This window comes from Phoca vitulina, unplaced genomic scaffold, assembly GCF_004348235.1.
Source record: "Phoca vitulina isolate PV1807 unplaced genomic scaffold, GSC_HSeal_1.0 scaffold8, whole genome shotgun sequence".
Classification (NCBI taxonomy): domain Eukaryota; kingdom Metazoa; phylum Chordata; class Mammalia; order Carnivora; family Phocidae; genus Phoca; species Phoca vitulina.
In genome coordinates this window covers 44,395,911-44,418,324 of record NW_022589711.1, presented here as the reverse complement: position 1 = coordinate 44,418,324, position 22,414 = coordinate 44,395,911, and the positions used below count along the sequence as shown (strand labels likewise).

The window sequence follows — 22,414 nt, the reverse complement described above, 5'->3', positions numbered from 1 at the left end:
GCAGATTCCATGCTGAGCATGGAGCCAGAGGCAAGGCTCGATCTCATGACCATGAGACCACAACCTGAGCCAAAACCAAGAGTCAGATAGCCACCGAATCTTGATCTCCGCTCAGGTCTCAATCTCACAGTTTTAGTTCAAGCCCAGTGTTGGGCTCCATGCTGGGCATGGAGCCTACTTAAAATAATAATAATAATAATAATAATAATAATAATAATAATAATAATAAAATAAAAATGAATTTAAAAAATAAAACAAATTCTTACTCAAAAATTTGTAATCATTCAGTAATTATTTCCTTAACTTCTTCTGATCTCTAAACCCATTCCATTGACTTCTTCTAATACAGTTCTTCTGCATTGCTCTAATTATGGTCATAAATCACCTCATAACTGCCTAATCTAATGACTATTTCTTTCTAGACCCTCAATAGCATTTCAAACCATGAATCATCCCCTCCTTGAAATTTTGTCCTCCTTTAACTTTGTTTCAAAATATCATTCTCTACTGGTTCTCCTTCCTTCTAGAAAATGAATTTAACATACATTCAGTAATCACCTACTGAACATCTACTATGAATCAAGCACTGTGTTGGATCTCTACCCTCAAGAAACTTTCAGTCTAGTTGGGGAGGAAGACAAGTAAAAAAATCTCTCCCTCTCAGAGTGATAAGGGATGGATTAGGAGAACACACATGGAGATTGACAGCATAAGAAAGGGATCCATATAATCTAGGTCTAGGAAGAGAGGAAGAAATCTGAAAGGCTGATGTCCTAGAAATAAAAGAAGAGAGTCCAAGAAGAATTGAGTGCACCCCCATATTCACTGCAGCGTTATTCACAATAGCCAAGACATGGAAGCAACCCAAGTGTCCATTGATAGATGAATGGATAATGAATATGTGGTATATATATATATATATATATATATACACATGCACATACACATAATAAAATACTAGCCAGCCATTAAAAAGCATAACATCTTGCCATGGACCTTGAGGGCATTATGCTAAGTGAAATAAGTCAGACAGAGAAAGACAAATACCATATGGTTTCACTTATATGTAGGATCAAAAACAAACAAACAAAACCCACAAAAAATAAACCTAGGCTCATGGATACAGAAAATAGATTGATGGTTGCCAGAGGCAGGGGTGGGGTGTAGACAACATGAGAGAGGGGGCCAAAAAGTACAAATTTCCAATTATAAAAGAAATAGGTCACGGGGATGTAATACACAGGATGGTGACTATGTTAATAATACCAAATTGCAATATTTGAAAGTTGCTAAGAGAGTAGATCTGAAAAGTCCTCATCACAAGAAAAAAATTTTCTTGTAACTATGTATGTTGATGGATGTTAACTAGACTTATTGTGGTGATCAATTTGCAATATATACAAATATCAAATCATGTTACATACCTGAAACTAATATTTGTCAATTATACCTCAATTTCAGTAAATAATTAAAAATAAATACATAAATAAGAATGGAGTGGTTATCTGTAGCAGATGTTGAGGAGAAGCCAAGTAATAAAGGCAGGAGGGAAAGTTGTTTTGAGAGAGATGAAGACCTCAAGCAGAGTGTTGAAATTTTGCAATAGGGAATGCATGAGGGAGTTGACTGGAGGAAGCAATAAAGGATTCCAAGCACCTGGAGAGTCCAGCAGAGGTTGGGGACCATGAATTAAAAATGGTTTTATCTAGGCGCAGCAGGAGAGAAAATATATTATGGAATTAATCCAAAATTGAGGTGTTTCAAAATGGGTAAAATAAAAGGCCTTTAAGAGCCAAGAAAGCTGCAGATACTGGGTAAACAAAATTGAACCAGGTTCTTATCCTCTCAACAGCTTTTAACATCAATGAAGCATCTCCTCCTTTGAATTCTGTCCTTTCTACAGGAGTCTCTCTCTTTTGATTCTCTTTCTTTCTCAGGAAGTAAGTTCACTCAGTGGGTATTGTGTCCCATGATATGCTAGGCATCGGACTGGGTACTAGGAAAGCAACTCCTACTTTCAGAAGCCCACTGTCTAGTGGGCGAGTCAGGCATGTGAAAGCTCATGAAAACACAATTTCTTGAGTGCTATAATGTGATGAAGCATACAGTTTTATGGAAGTAGCAGCTAGATTTTTAAATGACTAGGATGTCACACCCTGCTCTGATATCCATGGTACGATAATGACCTTCTAATAAACTCCTGTACTTTGCTGGCTAGAATTTTTATGCAGCATGGTGGACATTGTGGGAATCCCTGAATATCCATTCCACTTCAACCGCATTGTACAGCAACTGCTGGTCTGGGTGGAGTTGGACTCACTTAGAGTTCTCAGGTAGAGCCTAATTGGGTTTGACCAATCAGGGTAATCTCATGATGGGATCACACAATGATGGCATTTGATAGCCCAAGTCCAAGCCAATCAGCATATGTAGCACTCTCCTGACATAGATTGGTTGGAGTGGTCCGCTCAACACAAAGCCTGGGACTCTTATCCAATGGTTGTGTCCCTTCCATGGGATGTGAATGGAGGAAGCAGAGACCCCCTGATTGCCATCCACAGCTATCCTACAATTATGAAGGGAGTCCAGCCTTCAGATGAAGCTGACCCTGTGGATGGCAAAGCCAGAGAAACTGAATCTAACTGTTCCAAAGACCATCCTACTTCTGGACTTTCCATTAATTTCTGATACATTTCTTCTTGTTTAATCAGTTTGAATGGGTTTGTTTTTAAATTGTAAGTGAAAGTATCCAAACATATATATATGTCACTTTTGGGAATCTCCTTCATTACTGCTAATGAATGAACCATGATATTTGAAGTCTATGGAGCTTGAGTAAGTCTAATTAAATATAGTAAGGTATAAAGGAAGGAAGAGTGTTATGTTAGTTCCTTGTTAAACTTTCATGTTAATTAGTTCTTTGATAGTTAAAAGAAGTGATTTTTTAACACAATATTACCTTCTCTATTTTGTAGGAAAGACAAGTCTCAGAGAACTTGTCCTTTATGGTGTCATATTCCGACTGTCCGGGGTATAGCTTGATCACACAGGACAGCTGCTTATTCATGTCAGTCCAGTGTTCAGGAAGATTACCTGGAAAGTCAGCATTTGGTGAAAACACAATATCCATTTCCAGGGATCTCTGAAAATCAGGGCACTTCCTATGCTTTTATTTCACATTCATCTAATCCTGGTCTTTGAAACAAACAAACAAACAAAAAAACCCCAAAAAGCTACACATTTCACAGTTGCTTCTTTTATCATCTACAGATGAAATGAATGGTTCTGACATATATGACATATATTAATTAATGGCCTAGCTAAAATATTTAGGTATACTTGGTTCACTATAGCTTGAAATTGTAATTTCCCCAGAAAGCTCTATGGAATTAACTCCATAAGAAACTGATGTGTAGGGGCGCCTGGGTGGCTCAGTTGGTTGAGAATCCGACTCTTGATTTCAGTTCAGGTCTCAGTCTCAGGGTTGTGAGTTCAAGCCCCACATTGGGCTCCACACTGGGCGTGGAGCCTACTTTAAAAAAAAATTTAAAAAACCTAATGTGTAAAAGTGAAAGCTGATTTATTGATGTTTTCATGTTTATCAGTTTTATTTAGTGTGCATTATTTTCTTCTGAAACATGATTACCTTGCTAAAGATATTTAAAGCACATTTTTCTGTACCTTATCTTCTACTTTTTAAGTAGAGAAAGCCCCATAATAAAGAAAACAGCAGAAATACTAAGTGAATACTTTCATATAAGGTGATGATGCTCAAAATTTTCCTTTGCTTTCCAGTGGCTTCCAGAACCTTCTAACACATTGAGGCTACACATCAAGTTGCTGAGACAGCATGACTAGTAGAAATATGGACAGACTGTATTAGAGAAGGAAATGCCAGAAAATGGCAAAGCACCACAGGTAAAGGCCAAAGGATTTCTCCTTACAAAGCCAGAATTTACTCATTTTTAATGCAAGATATACAGGCCTAGGAGAGCGATCAGGCATTCTTCCTGTTTAGGAAGTCCATCCAGGGAACGAAGTTCTGTTCACAAAGGGAAGCATCAAACCTTAATACGGAAGCTCTCTTCAAATTCCACTGTAAAAGAGTTTTTTCTGGAGAAGTTTCCCACAGCAGGACGTGTAGTTTGTGCAAATTAAATTCTTTCCTTTTTTCCACCGTCCACTCCCTCCAGAGCTTTTGGCCTAATCATGTCGAGTCCTAGGTCTTAGAGTCTTCTTTTTTTTTTTTTTTTTTTCTTTCTTTTTAAGATTTTATTTATTTGACAGAGAGAGACACAGCGAGAGGGGGAACACAAGCAGGGGGAGTGGGAGAGAGAGAAGCAGGCCTCCTGCTGAACAGGGAGCCCGACGCCGGGCTCGATCCCAGGACCCTGGGATTACGACCTGAACCGAAGGCAGATGCTTAACGACTGAGCCACCCAGGCGCCCCTTCTTAGAGTCTTCTTGAACCTGCTACTTTCTTTTCTCTGAATACAGCAGGCAAGCCTGAGAAGTAAGTAAAGTTTTTCTTTGGGCTCTCTCTTCCTTTCATGTCATGAGGTTGCAGAGCAGAAAATACCAGTGCTTAGAATCAGAAGACCTGATCAGCCTCAACCTGTGACCAGCCAAAATGCATGGAATAAGTAATACCACTTCTGAGTGAATTTTCATTTTCTCTTTTATAAAATGGAACTGATAAAATCTGCTCTATTTATCACCTCATGGGATTGTTTCAAATTTAAAATATAATAAAGGGTGTAAAAGCACTTTTAGGGAATCCTTTATAAACATAGTTATTATTCCTAAAAAACAACTAAACTTGATCTTTTCTACATCCCAGAGGTATTCATATTTAAAGAGGGAGTAAGGGGCACCTGGGTAGCTCAGTCAGTTGGGCGTCTTGATTTCGGCTCAGGTCATGATTTCAGGGTCGTGGGATAGAGGCCCGTGGCAGGCTCTGTGTTCAGTGCAGAGTCTGCTTGAGATTCTCTCTCTCCCTCTCCTTCTGCCCCTCCCCACCGCTCATTCAAACTCTTTCTTTCTCTCTCTCTCTCCCTCTCTAAAATAAAGTGAATAAATCTTTAAAAAAAAATAAAGGGAGAGTAAAGTTTAGAGACAAGGGTATTTTCTTGAGAGGAATAACTTCAATCACACCCTTAAACCACCCCAAACTGTGCTACTTATTCTGCCTGTGACCAAAGGTGACCCTAGATGGACAATTTAGAGATGAGAAAACCGAGTCCCAGGAAGGCTGAGTATTCGCACATTCAATGTTATATGGAAGGCCACCATCCAAGGAAGGAAAAGAATTGTGTTCTAGTGACTCGCAGCCCAGTGCTTCATGGGAGGTAACAGGATGGCTACCTTTCTTCAAGTGTTTACCACATACCAGGCACCTTCCTGAGTGCTTTTCCTATAAATCTCTTTTAAAAGATAAAGGTCACTCTACTTTCCCATTCCTGATGGTTGGGATAAATACCCTCCTGCACCTCTCCTTGTGCATCCTGCCTCAGTTTCCTCTCCACAGGTAGAGGTGGGGTGACATACCAAGAATCCTGGCTCTGCCTTCAGCCTTCACTCTCTCTACCTTCATAGTCTCCACGGATAACTGGATCCACGCTCAATGGCTTCAACTCCCACCTACTTACACAACTCCCAGGTCTGTGTCTCTAGGGCCTGATATTCAATACGTGCTCAGTAAAAGCGCTCTGAATCAATGAATAGCTTTAACATGCTTTGGAAAAGCATCTGCTCAAATGAAACTCCAAGTTGTTCTCTGTAAGTTCTCTCTTAAAGAAGTCCACACGATAAATTCTTACTAAAATCCAAGTTTATCTCTGCCAACAAACTTCCTTTCGTCTGACATTTTATCTGCATTATTCCTCTCATCTAACAACAAAGATTATGTAAGGTAGTTTTGTTGTTGTTTGTTTTTGCCCCAAGTGCCATTGGGTCGCTGGTCTGCTCTGTTTAGTTATCTTTTTTGCTTGTCTCTTTAACTTTCCTGTCTTTTTTTTTTTTTTTAAGAGAGAGAAATGGGGGAGGGGGGGCAGAGAGAGAGAATCTTAAGCGGGTTCCACGCCCAGTGCTGAGCCCAACCTGAGGCTCCATCTCGACCCTGAGATCATGACCTGAGCCAAAATCAAGAGTCGGATGCTTAACTGACTGAGCCACCCAGGTGCCTCTGTCTATTTTTTAAATTTCATAAGTCATTTTAAATTCTTAGTGTAAACAGGGAGTGGATGAACCAGTTTCAGTTAATTTTTCACTTATAAGGACTTATTGCTCTTATATTTAAATATAAATTTTCCTCTGCAAAAACCAAAGGGGGAAAATATTAATTTATATATCCCTAGATACTCAACTAGGTATGTATTTTTATACATAGGTATGTGTTTTATATATCCCTAGATACTCTAGTAGGTATGTATTTTTTTTTTAATTTTACTTATTGATTTGAGAGAGAGAAAGAGAGCAGGAGCAGGGGGAGGGGGCAGAAGGAGAGGGAGAAGCAGACTCCCTGCTGAGCAGGGAGCCCAATGGGGGGCACAATCCCAGGACCCCCATATCATGACCTGAGATGAAGGCAGACACTTAACTAACTGAACCACCCAGGTGCCCCTCTAGTAGGTATATATTATTTTTAACTGTCCAGCAGCCTTTTCCCCCTCTTCTGGTAAAAGCATCCTGAATTTCCTCTGGTGAACAACTCCTCCCCGTTGCTTCAGAGTGATCCCCTTCAGTTCAAGGATAGAGCATGTGACTCTGGATTGGCTGATTAGTATAATTCCAGTTCCCTAGCTGCAACGATGACCTAAGCCGATTGTGTCAGAAGGAATTTCAGCCCTATGTGAACACCTCTGTTCCCAGGCATCATGTTCTTGATGATGAGAATATATTACCCCTGGATATACCCTTTCCTATTGGATCTGACCATGTAGGGATATGGTCCTGAAACTGTTAGCAGTCATCTTTCACCATGTGAAACCTGAGGATAAAGAAAACACAGCTGAGAAGAGACTGAGAGATGAAGAAAGTCAGGGTCTAGATTATATAATATGAGCACCTGGATCAAACTGGACTTGAAGCCAGCTATGCCTGGACTTTATAGTCCAGTGAGTCAATTAATTTCATTTTTTCCATAAGCCAGCTTAAATTGGATTTTCTATTACTTGCTGTTGCAAGAGCATTAACAGATCCAACTATTATTTTCATTTTTATTTACTGTGTGTATATGTAGCTCTTAACATGTGCTGTGTGTGAAGGCACATTGAAAAGAATTGTTGTGAAGACGTAAGTGTAGAGAGAACTGCAATTCCTACCGGCAGCGTCAGGCAACCATTTCCAGTTCAGGGAGGCTGCTGATGACAGGTATACTTCATCACTAGTAAAACTCACAGTGCTCTATGAGTGAGTGCTTAAAATGGGCAAAAACCGTGATTGCGAGAGGAGGCTGCTTTTCTAACTATTTTCACAGCAGTACAGAAGCCTCAAAATGGGGGAAAGAGGAGCAGGTCAATACAGATACTTAAACATAATGCATAAACACATACCTTACAGAGAAGCAACTGGGAATCTGCCTGCTCATGAAGTAGTACAACCAAATGACCCTGACCACTCCCTTCTTCCATCTGCTTCTATTCCCAGGCTAACTTCTCTAGCAGTGGATAATCCATAAACCAGTATTGGTCAGCCAGTTCACAGCTACAAGGAGCACTGAGGGTCAGTACTAACCCATTAAGTCAATAATGAGATAACTGGCTAGGATGTTCAAAGCCTATCCCCCTCTTTCTGCTTCCTTACTTCTATCCTCTTTCTGTTCCTTTGCAATTCCTGTTTTCCAGGAGCTATTTTGCCCCACAGAAGAATAATCAGCAGTCAGGAGGCGGCGTTCCATAGTTCTTGTATTTTTCCCATATATTATAGGAGGCCGTCTGTAGAATCCTAAAACTGATGAAACAATAAGCATTAATATCGACACATCTGCTAAGTGATAGGAGAGATAACCACATGATTCTCTAAAGAAGATCATCTTACATGCAGTCTCAAAGCATGTGGACTGAAGGACAGGAGATGTGGAATTTTCTCTCTTTTTCATGTTGTCATAGAATACATTTAGCAATTCAGATAGAAAGATGACAACTTTCACTTTTTGTAACGATGGGGTGGGATGTTTCTGTGCAAAGTCTGTAATAGCACTGATCATGTCATCAGCGACTGTGGTTGGGTTTTTTCCAGCATTGCCTGAAAAAGAATAATTTTTTTAAGTGACCAGAAGAAGCTTTAGCTGGTGTTAGTCAAGTGATGAGATCTGGCAAATGCGGTTTTTGGTGCTGAGAAAGAAGCAAGCAGCCCGACAGCCAGACATGGATCTGGCACTCAGAGCTGTGTCTTCATGTTCTCTGGCTGAACATAAACAATTTCATAGAACGTCATCCCATGGAACCACTCTGTGGCTGTGATGAATTTAGCCAAACACAACCACTGAATGAATAATCATGTCTGACCACAGGCAAGAATATGAACACTATCCAAACCACAAAAATGGCCAAACATTCCCCATCTTGACTAATAGGAGCAAGTGCTGTTTCATTAATAATTACAACTTCAGCCATAATCTTCTCTCCTTCCAGGTAAGATATCCAATCATAGAACTATGCCGTCTTCCTCAAAGTATCCAATCCAGAGCAAAAACCCACGTAGTTGAGACCGCCACAAAGCTACCCAACACAAGCTCAAATCCATTAATAAGTCCTTAGTGACCTCTTGGTGAGATGCTGCATAGTTCCTCATAGTGTGTGTTCCCGCTGGTCTTTAACTGAATGGCATTGGCAGCGCAGAGAACAGAGCAGGTGATCTGGGTGCAGAAGACCTGGGTTCATGTCCTGGTTCTCCACAGACTAGCTGTGTGATCTTGGCTAAGTCATTTGATCCCTCTTATATTAGTTTGCTAGGGATGCCATGACAAATTGCCATGACTTGGCTTAAGCAACAGAAATTTATTTTCTCACAATTCTGGAGGCTAGAAGTCTGTTATCAAGGTATTGGAAAGATTGGTTTCTTCCGAGGCTTCTCTATGAGACTTGTAGATGGCTGTCTTTACCCTGTGTCTTCACATGGTCTTCTCTCTCTACCTATGGATGTTCTAATCTCCTAACTAACAAGGACACTGGCCATATTGGATTAGGGACCATGCTAATGACCTCATTTTAACTTAATTACCTCCTGAAAGACCCTCTCATCAAATACAGTCACATTCTGAGGTACTGGGAATTAGAGCTTCAACATATGAATTTGGCAGGGAGAATACAATTCAGCCCACACCACTTCCAAACTTCAATTTACTCAGCTATAAAACTGGGGTGATAATAGAAGGTAATAGCTAATAGATAGAGGGTAATGGGGAGATAAGAATGTGACAGCTAAGAATATAGTAATTAAGAGCGTAATGGTAACAAAAACCATGTAATGTAAAAAAAATGTAATGGTTGAAATATGCAGACCAAGCTGCCTGGGTTTGAACCTAGTTATGTTGCTTACTAACTATGTGACCTTGTACGTTAATACGTCGAATTCTCATCTGCAAAATGTGGAAATTAAGAGTCAGGGGTGGGCCTAGGTTTTGCAGGGTTTGAAACCTATACATCTCAGAAAAAGAATATAAAATAAAAATATAAAATTACATATAAAAGTGAATATAATTAAAAAAGAAATCACAATAAAGTATACATTTTGAAATTTTGGAAACCATATTCCCAACTCAACTCTTCTTAGCTATATTCCAAAAATGCTTGCAGCCTTTCCAATGCTCAGTGCCAGGAAAAGTCTGAGAAGTCAAAGTGGGAAGAAACAGTGATCCTAATCCACAGTGGTTAAAATAAGCTTTAGTAAATCATATAATCATGTGATGGCATTATTAGGGCCCTCCCAGGCCCTTTTAAAAAGCTTGTGCAACTGAGTGTGAATGAATCAGGGAGCGGATCATTAGCAACACCTTCAACTAAGAGCAAATTATTGTGTTCTATGATAGAGATGAGGAGGAAAGCGTTCCTAGAACCTGGGAGCAGGATGGACCTGAGCTTGTTGCTTAAGGATAGCAACTGCATCCTCTTCATGATTTTATGCCTAGGAACTTGCAGTGGGCCTGGGACACAGCATTTCAATCTAATGAATGCGCAAATGAGCCAGTGGGAGATGCAGCAGTCAATCCAACGGGGGAGGTATTAAGGGTTTGGAAACCAGAAGGAAGGGTGAAACTGAACAACCCCTCAGAGAAGATTTAGTAGAATATGCTGACTGCGGGGTCTGGGGGCACAAAGAAGCAAGGGCAGCACCACTGAAGGAGGAAACCAGAAAATGAGACAACTCAGGAAAGGTGGCTGTTTGCAAGGGATGATGAGGATGAGTTTGGATTCTGCTATAAAGTTTCTGGTAACAGAAATCTGCCAGAGGAGATCCGGGGGAAGAAGAAATGCTGATCTGAGAGTCAGTGCAGAAAGGGTAACCGATATAACAAGAGCAAATGAATCGTCCAAAGGAAAAAAATGAACAGTAAGAACACCATGATGTTAAGGGTCAAACATGGAAAGATACCTGGGGAACATACAATAAAGAATAAAGATGTATGAAAGAAGCATAGGTCCCAGAGATGGCCCTCAGGGTCTGCAAGGTTGCCCACTCTCTCATTTACATCACTATCACTGCCTGGACTCAGCACTGAGTTCACGAACAGTGAGACTAAGTCTAAAGGAACGTGGGTTATTCAGAATCGTTGAATGATGAGAGGCTACAAACCTGTTCCGATGGCTGGAAGGGAAACCGAAGTGTAATTCCTCTGCTCACACTCTTCTAGAACAGTGGAGACCGTTTTCTTGACATCATTTTCCCCAAGCACATGAATTATTATCTTGCACATTAAGTATCCACCTTGTGTAATTATGAAATCTCTGTGAGGCTGTGCAGCTGGAACAAGAGGAAGAAAAGGAAACACACAGCACGTTACTTACAGGAAGCAGCAAGATGATCACCGAGACCCGAAAACATCTGCCATCAGGAAAAGCTGTGATGATTCCTGACCAAGTCCAGCCTCCCTCCATCTAGCTGGTTTCACACACTGTGACTGTGACAGGCTCATTTTCTTTACAACCAGGCTTCTTTAACTCGACAACTACATTGTTGAATATTTGGGGTGCTATTCAAAAGCACTCTACCTGCCTTAATCTACTCAGTCCTCAAAACAAGGCTATCAGGTAGGGACTATTTCCTCCATTTCACAGATTAAACAGAAGCTCAGAGAGGTAAAGTCAGTCAAAGACAGCCTGGGATTTGAACCCAAACAGTCAGTGTCCAGCCCTCTTAACCCCCAAGCTGTTGTCCAGAAGGGCAATTTATATGCTCATTCAGCTAGATTAGTTTTTCAAGGAAAGAAAAGCAATGCATTCGGTGGTGTGGAGGTCCCTCTCCCAGGACCCCGAGAGCTCTCGAGCACATGGACATGATCAGGGCATGTTTTAAGGCACCGAGGAAGGACCTGAGGAAGGCAAGGCTAAGGCAAACGCAGGAGGAGAGTGAGTCCCTGCTCATCCACCCTGCCCAGGCACTCCCTGCGGTCCCTCGGGCGTCCCACTGGCTGGCCCCTCCCAGGCAGCCTCAGTAGACTTTTCCAGCTTGTCCAACCCCACTTTATTCTTTGCTTCTGCCTTCCAAGGTACATCTAGCTCTTCCAGCCCACAAATTCCTGCTAACGTCCTCATGTTGGTGAGCAATATTACCTTCTGATCCCTCTCCAGGAATATAGTCACTGGGGAGAAAATGTCTTAATCAGAGGAGAGCTATCAAGATAGGAGTTTCAGGCACAAAAGCAGGTCAGTTGGGGGACTGTTTGTCAAACACGGGAGGGACCCTGTGACTTCTTTAAATCACACTCATAGCTGACTCTCTACTCAGCAAGGCATGAGTCCTCATTTTGGAGGATAAATAGCCTATGATCACTCTTACAGGTTCCCCACTGTGATATAATAAAAAATAAGTATTTGATCTTTGTCCCTGGTTCTGGGCTCAGAGTTCCAAGAACCCTGGAATCTCCTGAGTGACGAGAGTGTCTTTTATGAGCGAATGAGATGATTCTTGAGGGTTCTGGAGTTAGATAGTTTCGGAATGGAGGCTGGTCTCCAGAAAGACCAAGCCATGATTAGGGGATTGGAACTTTCAGCCCCACCCCCTGGCCTCTGGGGACCTCAATCACAAAATCCAATGATTAATTAACTGCACCTACACAGTGAAACCTCCATAAAAACCCCTAAATAACAAGATTTGGGGATTTCCAGGTTTGTAAATACACCTAGGTGATGGGAGGGTGGTGCACCTGGGAGGGTGTGGAAGCTCCGAGCCCCCTCCCGTACACCTTCCCCTTTGCATCTCTTCCATGTGGCTGCTCCTGAGTTCTATCTTTTATAATAAACTGGAAAATGTAAGACAAGTGTTTTCCTGAGTTCTGTGAGTCATTCTAGGGTACTGTCAAACCTGAGAAAGGGTTTTTGTGAGTGCCTGAGTTTATAGGGGATGGGTCAGAAGTGCAGGTGCCCCCTGGGACCTGTGACTGGCGTTTGGAGTGGGGGGGGTGTCTTGTGAGACTGAGCCCTTTAACTTGTGGGATCCAATGCTAACTTTACAGGGAGACAGTGTTAGAATTGGAGAACTGGTTGGTGTCAGAAAACACCTCAGACCCACCCAAGTTCCACCTTGACTCATGTCAAGTAGAGGATGCCCTATAGCAAGTAGAACAAGGTTGGGGAAAGTGAAAGATGATTTATACAGCACTTCATGCAAGGTCTCACATTCATTGTCTTGATCCTCACAACCACCTGTGAGACAGCCATTACAATACTCCTGACTCGTTAGTAGAATCTAGAACCGTCTTACAGGTAAGAGAAACAAAGCTCTTACAGATTAGATGGCAGGCCCAGGATCCCTCAATAAGTGGTGGAGGCTGGACTATTAGGACCCAGGCCTGGGTTCTGTTTAATAGTCAGGAAGAGCCAGGTGGGATGGTGGGAGGAAGGACCACTTCCCACAGCCACAAAGTCACACCCCCTGGATCTGCTCTCCCAGGGAATCAACCTCTTTGCTAAGCTCTCACCACCTACTCCTCTCGTAGGTCCTGTTATAGTATTCTCAGCCCTCTAATCTGCTATGGGTTGTAACCAAAAGTAACATGTAACCGTACCTAGTACAGCACATTCATTTTCCACAGCTGGTCCAGCACCTTCTAAAACTGCTTTTGACACCCCTAAATAAGACATGTTAGTGGTAAAAAGCATTAGTTAAAATTCAATGCATGATTAGAGCTTTTGTACATTAGACTTTTGTTCAGCTCACCCCTTTGTGCATTTTGGGCATAATTCATTGATGCCCCCACAGAAAAACCCACCTTTTTTTTATTAGTTTCAGAGGTACAATTTAGTGAATCATCAGTTGCATATAACACCCCAGTGCTCATCACAACAAGTGCCCTCCTTAATACCCGTCACCCAGTTACCCCATCTCCCCACCCCTCTCCCCGCCAGCAAACCTGTTTGTTTCCTAGAGTTAAGAGTCTCCTATGGTTTGTCTCCCTCTCAATTTTCTATAGCCGCCGTCATTCGGTAGCTGAATAATAAACACTCTGAGCTACGGCGTGACGGCACCGCCCGATGACCGACGGTCCCCCGTGTCTGCAGCTCGGGCTCTCTTTGTACGGGGATATTTGTGCAGTTACTTGAACTTTTTTGCATTCTACCCTTATTATTTTACAAAACTGAAAAATATAAAAATGAATTTTCTGATACTAATGAGAAGCATGGATCTCAAAACTGAAATAACATTGAGCATTCTACCTAAGTTCTGTGGTTCTAATGTTGTGTTGTTTTGTTTTTCACAGGTGGCCAGAGAGCTGGCTGCCCTCAGTGCAGTGAATCTTCCCATCGAGGCCGTAGCTTCACCACTCTGGTCACAGCTAATGACAGCTGGTTGAGTGGGCGAAAGCACAGACTATGCATTTGACAGCCTGGGTTAAGGTTGCCTCCACCACTTACAGGTTAACGTGTGATTAGTCAGTCCCTCAACTATCATATAGAGGTTAGCACGGTACTTCCCTCACAGGGTTATTTGAACATTAAAAGAGACAGTGAATAAAAGATGCTTAGTGCAGAACCTGGCCCACAGAAAGCACTGAATGATTATTAGTTATTTTATCATTATAAAGATCAATCTATCTGCCTGTATCTCCTTGATTATGAATGTGTGTATTGTGAATTGTCTCTTTTTAAAAAAATTCCTTTTTTTGTGTGTTTGTTTTGGTCTCTGCAATAATGGAGGTTTTCCTCAATTATCAGATGATCTTCACCAGTCCATTCATATTTAGAGTGAGTTTGGGAGCACCATGTAAAGGAGGCTTGCTGACCAGTAGGCTTTAGTGTAAGGTAAGCAGGCAGTAAATACTAGACTTGAGGGCAGTTGGTTTCTCTCCGGAAGGACCCTCCCATCTCCTGTCTCGGAGGGCATAAATCATCTGCTGTTCTGGGAGATGCACAGGGACAGGGCTTGGCACTCACTGTTCAGCACAGGAACTTTCACTTGAACACTGTCCAGCTCCCACCCTCATCTCACCCGTGCCTGCTCCTCTACGTCTAGAATCTGTCTGGTTGGTTTCTCTACAGACTAAATAAACCTCCCATCTCTGGCCAGGGAAGAGCAAGGGAAGTTACTGGTGCATTGGATGGATGGAGGATAGAACAAAGGGGCGTAAGTGCTACTCATACAGAATTGCATCCGATTCTGTTTTCATCTCTTTACTTGTCCCCTGCCTTTCCAGGTACCTGCTGCCTCCAATTCTTGTGTCTCTAGGGGCTACCGTTTTCTCCTGCATATACTAAGTTTTCACCACTGGCTAGCTGCTTCTCATATTCTAAAAATACACTGCTGTCTCTTGTTCATTATTGGTTTCCCTCCAACTCTCTTTTTCCTTCTGGGTTTACACCCTTTTATTTCCTTTACTGTTGCTTTAATGGAATTTTAAAAGAAGGCAGGGACAAATGCCTATGTTCAATTTATCACATTTTACCTAATTGAGTGTTCTTTATGTCTGCATTTTGAATGACCGATACACTGGATGGATATTCTACATATGCACTTCCTACATAGTAAGTACCATAATATTTTGCAGTTTTGGAAAATATTTAAACTTCCATTTCTACTTATGTTTTATCTTACACTTTTAATTTAAAATTTAAGGCTTTGTTAAAAAAATATATTAACATAAGAGTACATGTGTGTAAGTTATACACAAATAGACATGTAGGGAGGGCTTGCTCAAAGTAGCTCCGTCAATGGATGTGCTCAGACATTCCAGGAAAAATGAAGAAAAAGGGGCTGAATTTCATTTCTGGGTCAGTGTAACACAGGAAAGAGTTACAAGAAGAGAGATACAAGTGCCAACTAAGTTACATAAAAAGGAAAATTAAAATAAAACTTAAACTTATTAAATTGTAAGTGTGGAATTTTGATAGTTCAGAGCTAGAAAGGGGATGAGAGCTAACACAGACTAAGTCCAGTGCATGGGTTACACCTCAGCTTTCCATTGCTGCACCCCGTCTAATCCTCCTCTGGGAAATCCACATTTGACAGGCAGAGAAACTGAGGCTCAGAGGGGATAAGTGATTGTTCCAAGGCCACACAACGGTAAGTGACATAGCTGGGATTCAAACCCAGGTCTTTCTGATTCCAGGGCCTACATATGTTCTGCAACACTCTCCATCTACTCAGGCAACATTAGCCACAATTTCCCTCCCACATGTGGGTCATGTTACTAGTTACGATCACGTACATTGCTTAAATAAAGTACCTGATTTCAGATTAAATGTCCTTGTTGTTGAGTTTACAATCACATCTGCCTTTTCTTTGGTAATATCTCCGGTAGCAATCTGGAAAGTAACTGCACCAATTTTCATTTCATATGTTGTGAACCCAGGGTTGGAGCCAGGCCTGAAGGTACCTGAAAAGAAAGGAAGCAAATGAAAGAGTAGCTGGAGAATGAACCAAAAGAATGGGGTCCTGTTCTCTTCCCAGTCCTCTTTCTTTCCACCCACATAAACGCAAACAGTACCACTGTTAAGTGGCTGGGTTTTCCTTTTTAAGGAAATTAAAAAATAATGCCTTGTGGCAGCAGGAGGATCAATTTCTCAGTTAAATAGGATGAGGCAGAAACACCAGACTGGACCGTCTGCTTATCTGCAAAAGTTGCCGTAGCGTCATTAGAAAGGCGTGAGGAAGGACAGAAGGCAAAGTGCTCCCTCAGGTCATGCTGACATCTCTGGGAGCCTTTTTGCAAGCTTTTTTGAAGTATGACAAATAAAAATTGTAAATATTTAAGGTCTACGATGTGACGTCTTGACATTCACATACACTGTGAAATGATTATCCAATTGAGCTAATAGCACACCCATCACCTCACATAAGTTACCATTTTGGGGGGGTGTGTGTGCATGTGGGAGTGTGAGAACACTTGGGATCTACTCTCTTAGTAAGCTTCAAGAATACGAAACATTGGGGCGCCTGGGTGGCTCAGTCATAGTGTCTGCCTTCGGCTCAGGTCATGATCCCAGGGTCCTGGGATCGAGCCCCACGTCGGGCTGGCTCCCCACTCTGTGGGAAGCCTGCTTCTCCCTCTTCCACTCGCCCTGCTTGTGTTCCCTCTTTGGCTGTGTCTCTCTGTCAAAGAAATAAATAAAATCTTAAAAAAAAAAAAAGAATACGAAACATTATTATTAACTATAGCCCCATGCAGGACATTCGGTCTCCAGAATTTATTCATCTTATGACGGAAAGTTTGTACCTCCAGGTGATTCTTTTATTTCCATTTTACAGAAAGGGAAATGGTCTCAGTGTCTAGGTCATTTGTCCAATTATTTTTTTGGAAGATTTATTTTATTTATTTATTTGAGAGAGGGAGAGAGAGCATTGGAAGAGGGGGAGGGGCAGAGGGAGAGGATCTCAAGCAGACTCCACACTGAGCATGGAGCCCAATGCAGGGCTCAACCTCACAACCCTGAGATCATGACCTGAGCCGAAATCAGGAGTCAGACGCTCAACCCGCTGAGCCACCCAGGCGCCCCTGTCCAATGTTAAATAACAGCTCACTAACTCCAAACATAAGCTTTTCCTGTTGCTTCACATCTCACTGGGATAGCAGGATCAGGGTTGCTCTGAGAAAATCAGCCTTATCGCGTCGGCATAATGTTACTGTCCACTCTATGCTCTGAAGCTTTACAACTTAGCTGTGCCATTTCTACTCATCCCTTAAGCTCTTTAGCTCTCTCTTTCCATATGATGCAGTGGCAACAGAACCACCTGCCCAGGAGGCCAATTATATAATTAATATAGATTAAATAATATATATATTTTTTCGTATTCATATTCATATTCATATATATATATGAAAGCAATCAGTGAAGTTTAGTGTGCCAACCACATTTTAGTTATCTGTGTGTGTGCATGTGGTTCTTCAAAGAGCGGGAGTTTCCTTCTTTACTGGATGGTTCCTTCAGAGCGGGAGGACACACATCCAGGAGGCTGGGGGGGTGGGCACTGCTCTCAGCTACCCACACCTCTGTAGAAGGAACTCTGGGCAAGACACTGACTGCCCATGGTCAGGCTCCAGCAGGTCTCATATCCATGTGAGCCACCAGCCTGTGGAGGCAATGCAGCCTGTCCAGGGAGGTCCCCTCCATGGGCTCAGCCCACAGCAGCCGCAGGTAGGCCTTCCGCTTATTGCCACAGGTGAAGCAGTGCATGGGGATGATCAGGAAGGTGCAGGGCGGTCGTGCGTCCCACCCCTGGCCACTGCCTCACTCCTCCATCCTCAGTTACCTTTCATTATCATATCTTAGAAACTCTGGCCTCGTTACCAGATTTGGCTCACATCTGGTATGATACACGCTGGACAGCTAGTTTGTGCAAGCACACCCTGAATGCCCCTGTGAATCACTGTCTTGAAAATGTAGAGATTCTGTCCTCCCTCTATATTCCCATCAAGCAGAACGTGCAAAGAACATGCTGTTCAGTGTTCAAGGTCAGGGGCTGGGTTTGGGGGGGTGACCAACCCCATACGTCTCTCATATAGTGAAGACTGTCCAAGTGGCAGGCCTTGATCTCCTTGGAAACGCTGGCCATGCAAGGAGGGGAGGGGCCAATGATAGTTGCTATGATATAAAAACTTGCGGCATGTAGATCCCGGCAGCAGAGGCTGTATCCAGTCGGCCACTTCTGGACTCCCTGTACATAAGCTCCCCCAATAAACCTATGTCTCCATTGGTGTCTCTGGGTCTTTTCTTTGGCCTCGCCGTACCATGACCCACCCTAGGCTTAGAGTCTGCTGGGGTGGGGCAGCACAACCTCCATATAATTTATTCTCTGTGTGCTCAGACAATAGAACTTGCTCTAACACCTCCTTCATCACTGATTTGTGCCTCATGTGAATTAGCTTTGTCTCCTTCTACTGGACATCAGCTACCACTGAAGAGCCACTAAGCAGAGGGAAGTATTTTCTCAGCAGAACAATTTTGCCAGACCTTGGCTACCTCCAGCCATGAGAATCCTGTCCTTGTTGGGATTTCCACTTGCCCATTCAGTGAATTTATGTAAAAATGCCTGGAAATAGAAAGAAATATGGTTACTGACTACAACAATGTTCTGTGAACATATTAATCCAGTTCTTTGGAGCATCGATCACCAGAATCAATTAGGAACAACAGTCCTCCCTAGATTTCCTCTTACCCAGAGACTTTTTAATTACAGGATTGCCGTTCAACTTAGGAATTTTCTCAATAAATACCAGTGCTGATTTACTTTATTTCATGGAAAGACCACAATTCTATCCCAAAGGCCTGAGAGTAACCAAGACCTTAGAAAAGAACATTATATTTGATATCTTTTTAAAGTGCTAACGTTAGTAATTTATGCTACAAATTGTGCTATTGCTATGGCCCTTAAAGTCAGGTCACAAAAAGGTAGTAATAACTACTTCTGCAACCAGGTTTGAGGTGTGCTACGTGCTAGACACCATGAGAAACACTTCAAATACATCCTCTCTTATCCTCACATCGACTTCGAGAGGTGTTATTGCCACATTCACTTGACACATGATAAAACTGAAGTTCAGAGAGGTGGCCTCCCTCAGTGCCTAAATGGCAAAATCGAAATTCAAACCTAGCTGTACCTTTCTTCTTTGTACTTTTATATTGTTTGCATTTTTGCTATAACTGTGCACAATTTATATAAAATCAATATAACTTTTTCAAGAATGCGAACCAGATTTTGGTACCCAGACTGGGCCAACCAGCTAAGGAGTGCACCTGTAGGAATGCTACTTTACAAGGGTGGTGTAGCTGGCTCAGTTCTTAGTACATGTGCTTTGAGTGCCCTCTCTCCTACTGAATGCTGTAGTGCTATTTCTAGCTTTAGACCCTCATAAACTTGTGTAGACTGGCTGTCTTCTATCCAAAAAAAAAACCCCTAAATTCTTGAGGTTTCTCTTATTTGGTCTTTTCCCTATATACAGAGCCATGCCTTGGCTTTCATTCAGTCAGTGTTAAAATATCTGGGCCACTCTTAATGCCAATAACTTTCTGCTTCTTCCTAAGAATTTATTAAGTACAAATTATCTTGTCTCTTGCTAAACTGTCTAGGAAGGACTGTATGAGTTATCAGTGTTATCTCGTAAAGTCATGACAACCCCCCATCAGCACCCAACACTTATGGACAGGGAAGTGAAAACATTATTATTTACAGATCCATAAAGACATCTGGTTGCACTTAGGTTCACTTGTCAGAATGATTAGAAGAGATATGTAACCATACCTGCTGGATTTCATCATCACCTGGATATGCCAGAAAGTGAACTTTTTGTAAGGTTTTCTGCCAGGCACTGCTACTGAAGTTGAACACTTCTGAAAGGATTAGTTCAGCAAAAATAGCTTTGGGAAACCTCAAATTTCCTGTTCCGATCATGGGAAATGTGATTGATGAAAAAGATAACTCTTCTACAGCTGTCAAACATTTCTTGATTATATTCGCCATGATCTGAAATGTACAAAATACATTAATATAAGTTAGGGCTTATATTAATGTATTAATATAATACATTATATTATATTATAATGTATTAATTCTGCTGGGAAACAGAAAGAGCTATGGCTCCAGCAACTGTGACTAGGTCTCCTTGGCTATTCTTGGCTTTGTCTGGGTCCACGGAGTCAGAAAGGGAAAACAAGGGGGGAGAGGACGTTCCAGAGAGATTCCAACTCATGCAGGAAGGAGGCTCCAATAGTATAGGAATGGCTATATAAACAATGGTGTCTTATTGCAATCAAAAGCAATGTTTATGGACATTGGGTAAATCCTTATATCAATTTTAAAAAAAGCAGGATTAAAAAATGATTGAAAGGGAATCTTAACTAAGAAATAAGTATGCATAAAATCGACTTGAAGGGAATCAATAAAATGTTAACCAAATTTATCTCCAGGTGGCTGGATTATAATTTTTATTTTAGTGTTTCTACTTCCTGCATTTTCTTCAATATACATATATTACTTTCATATTCTGAAAAAAAGAAAGTTGGGAGAAGAGGTGAGAAGTCATCAAAAGAAGAGCAATGACCATTCTTCACCACAGCTCTGGCTGCATCTCTTTGTTATACTGAAGGATCATTACACTAATTTTCAGATACCATTCCTGGAGAACCCCAAGAATTGTTACTACTTTTGAGGATCAATTATTCTGAAATAACTGGTAGCTTTGATGGACTGTTCATGGAATGTAATAAAGAATTCAATAAATAGACAAAGTTCAATCAATACTAAGGTTTCTCAACCTCGGCCAGAAAAGTTTGTGTTGCGGAGGCTGATGTATGCTTTGTAGGATGCTTAGCAGCATCCCTGGCCTCCACTTCCTAGTTATCAGTAACTGTTGTAACAAGCCAAATTTCCCCTGGGGAATAAATTCACTTTGCTTGAGAACCACAGATCTCTACCATGCCAGAAGATTACCAAAGCTACCAATGAAGTAGAGAACTAAGGATTTTCCCTACCTGCTGAGAAGACCCTGCTCCATTATCCCATTCTGGTGCCACCACATGGAGGACAGCTTGGCAGCTCAGATTGCAGCCACTTGTCATGAATATGCTACCTACTTCCTCTTCTGTTCCCTGCCTGGTGGCATATAACTCTTCCTGGAGCTTTGGACCAGCTTTCTGCAAAAGAGCCTGAGATAGTGTTCCTCCTCCAAGTTGAAGATTCATGGGAACAGTGTTGACAATTACATTGGCCTTAAGGAAAACAGCAACATTTTGTTAGAGATTGAATCAATTAATAATTACTAAGCACCTATGACTTGCCAAGTATTGTGGGGTAATGCATAAGATATGTTTTGTCTATCATACTGACCTGTCATCCCTACCCTCAAGGGGTTTACAATCTGTTGTTAGTACTTAGATACTATAATGAGTTGAGCTCTAAAACTTAGAAATTAAGGAAATACATCACCCACTACTGTCAAGTCAACATGTGATGACTCAGGATAGGGCTATGAAAATGAGCAAACCAGAGACCACAGACAAAGAAGAGTCAGAATGAAAGGCAGAAGCAGAAAGAGAAAAATAGTGAGACAGATGGAGACAAAAACACAGACCTTTGAGAGAGACCTCTGAAAAGACAAAGAGTTGCTTTTAGGCTGGCAGGAACTGAGAGCAATTGTTCTGACTTTATTAACATACCTAAAGAAAGAATGGGTCTGTCTGAAGTGGGTGGGGTCTGGTCAGTCCTGAAGGTCTAGACAAAGGAAGGTCATTGAGGTGAAGGTAAGCAGTGTCCACTCAAGCCTGTCCAGGGGTATCAAGAATTCTCCAATGCCTGCTGAGGCCATCCCTTTGGTGAGATGGGGTCATGACCTGATGCCACTAGATATTAAATATTCAATTCATCCAATTCCATTTATTCTGATTTCATATTCAAATTTGGAGGGGAGAATGCTTTGATCATGTGGATTTTGAGTATTCTGGTTCTTTGGGGAGCACTTCCTCATCATAAGTTAAAAGATGCCTATGGCTTTGGACCACTTATATGGCCCAGTTTCATTCTTCACCTCAATCGTTTTTTTTAATTTAATTTAATTTTATTTTATTATGTTATGTTAGTCACCATACCATACATCATTAGTTTTTGATGTAGTGATCCACGATTCATTGTTTTCGTATAACACCCAGTGCTCCATGCAGTATGTGCCCTCCTTAATACCCATCACCAGGCTAACCCATCCCCCCACCCCCTCCCCTCTAAAACCATCAGTTTGTTTCTCAGAGTCCATAGTCTCTCATGGTTCATC

At 41.7% G+C, this 22,414-nt stretch overlaps 1 protein-coding gene across 7 annotated transcripts in view; it reads right to left on the bottom strand.

Annotated features, from left to right (window-relative positions):
• Positions 1-22,414, bottom strand: part of PARP15 (poly(ADP-ribose) polymerase family member 15) — a 46,387-nt gene that overhangs the window by 3,537 nt on the left and 20,436 nt on the right. For 5 of the 7 annotated variants that reach the window (XM_032406673.1, XM_032406674.1, XM_032406676.1 and 2 more), the window contains 9 exons: positions 21,123-21,359; positions 19,894-20,115; positions 18,606-18,684; positions 15,881-16,030; positions 13,226-13,288; positions 10,795-10,962; positions 8,038-8,244; positions 7,804-7,950; positions 2,960-3,093 (listed from right to left, as the gene is read on the bottom strand). In XM_032406673.1, coding sequence (XP_032262564.1) covers positions 2,960-3,093; positions 7,804-7,950; positions 8,038-8,244; positions 10,795-10,962; positions 13,226-13,288; positions 15,881-16,030; positions 18,606-18,684; positions 19,894-20,115; positions 21,123-21,359 — 1,407 coding nt within the window. Of the gene's footprint in view, positions 1-2,959; positions 3,094-7,803; positions 7,951-8,037; positions 8,245-10,794; positions 10,963-13,225; positions 13,289-15,880; positions 16,031-18,605; positions 18,920-19,893; positions 20,116-21,122; positions 21,360-22,414 lie in introns of those variants that run through there. The other 2 variants (XM_032406675.1, XM_032406679.1) reach the window with 2 other exon arrangements.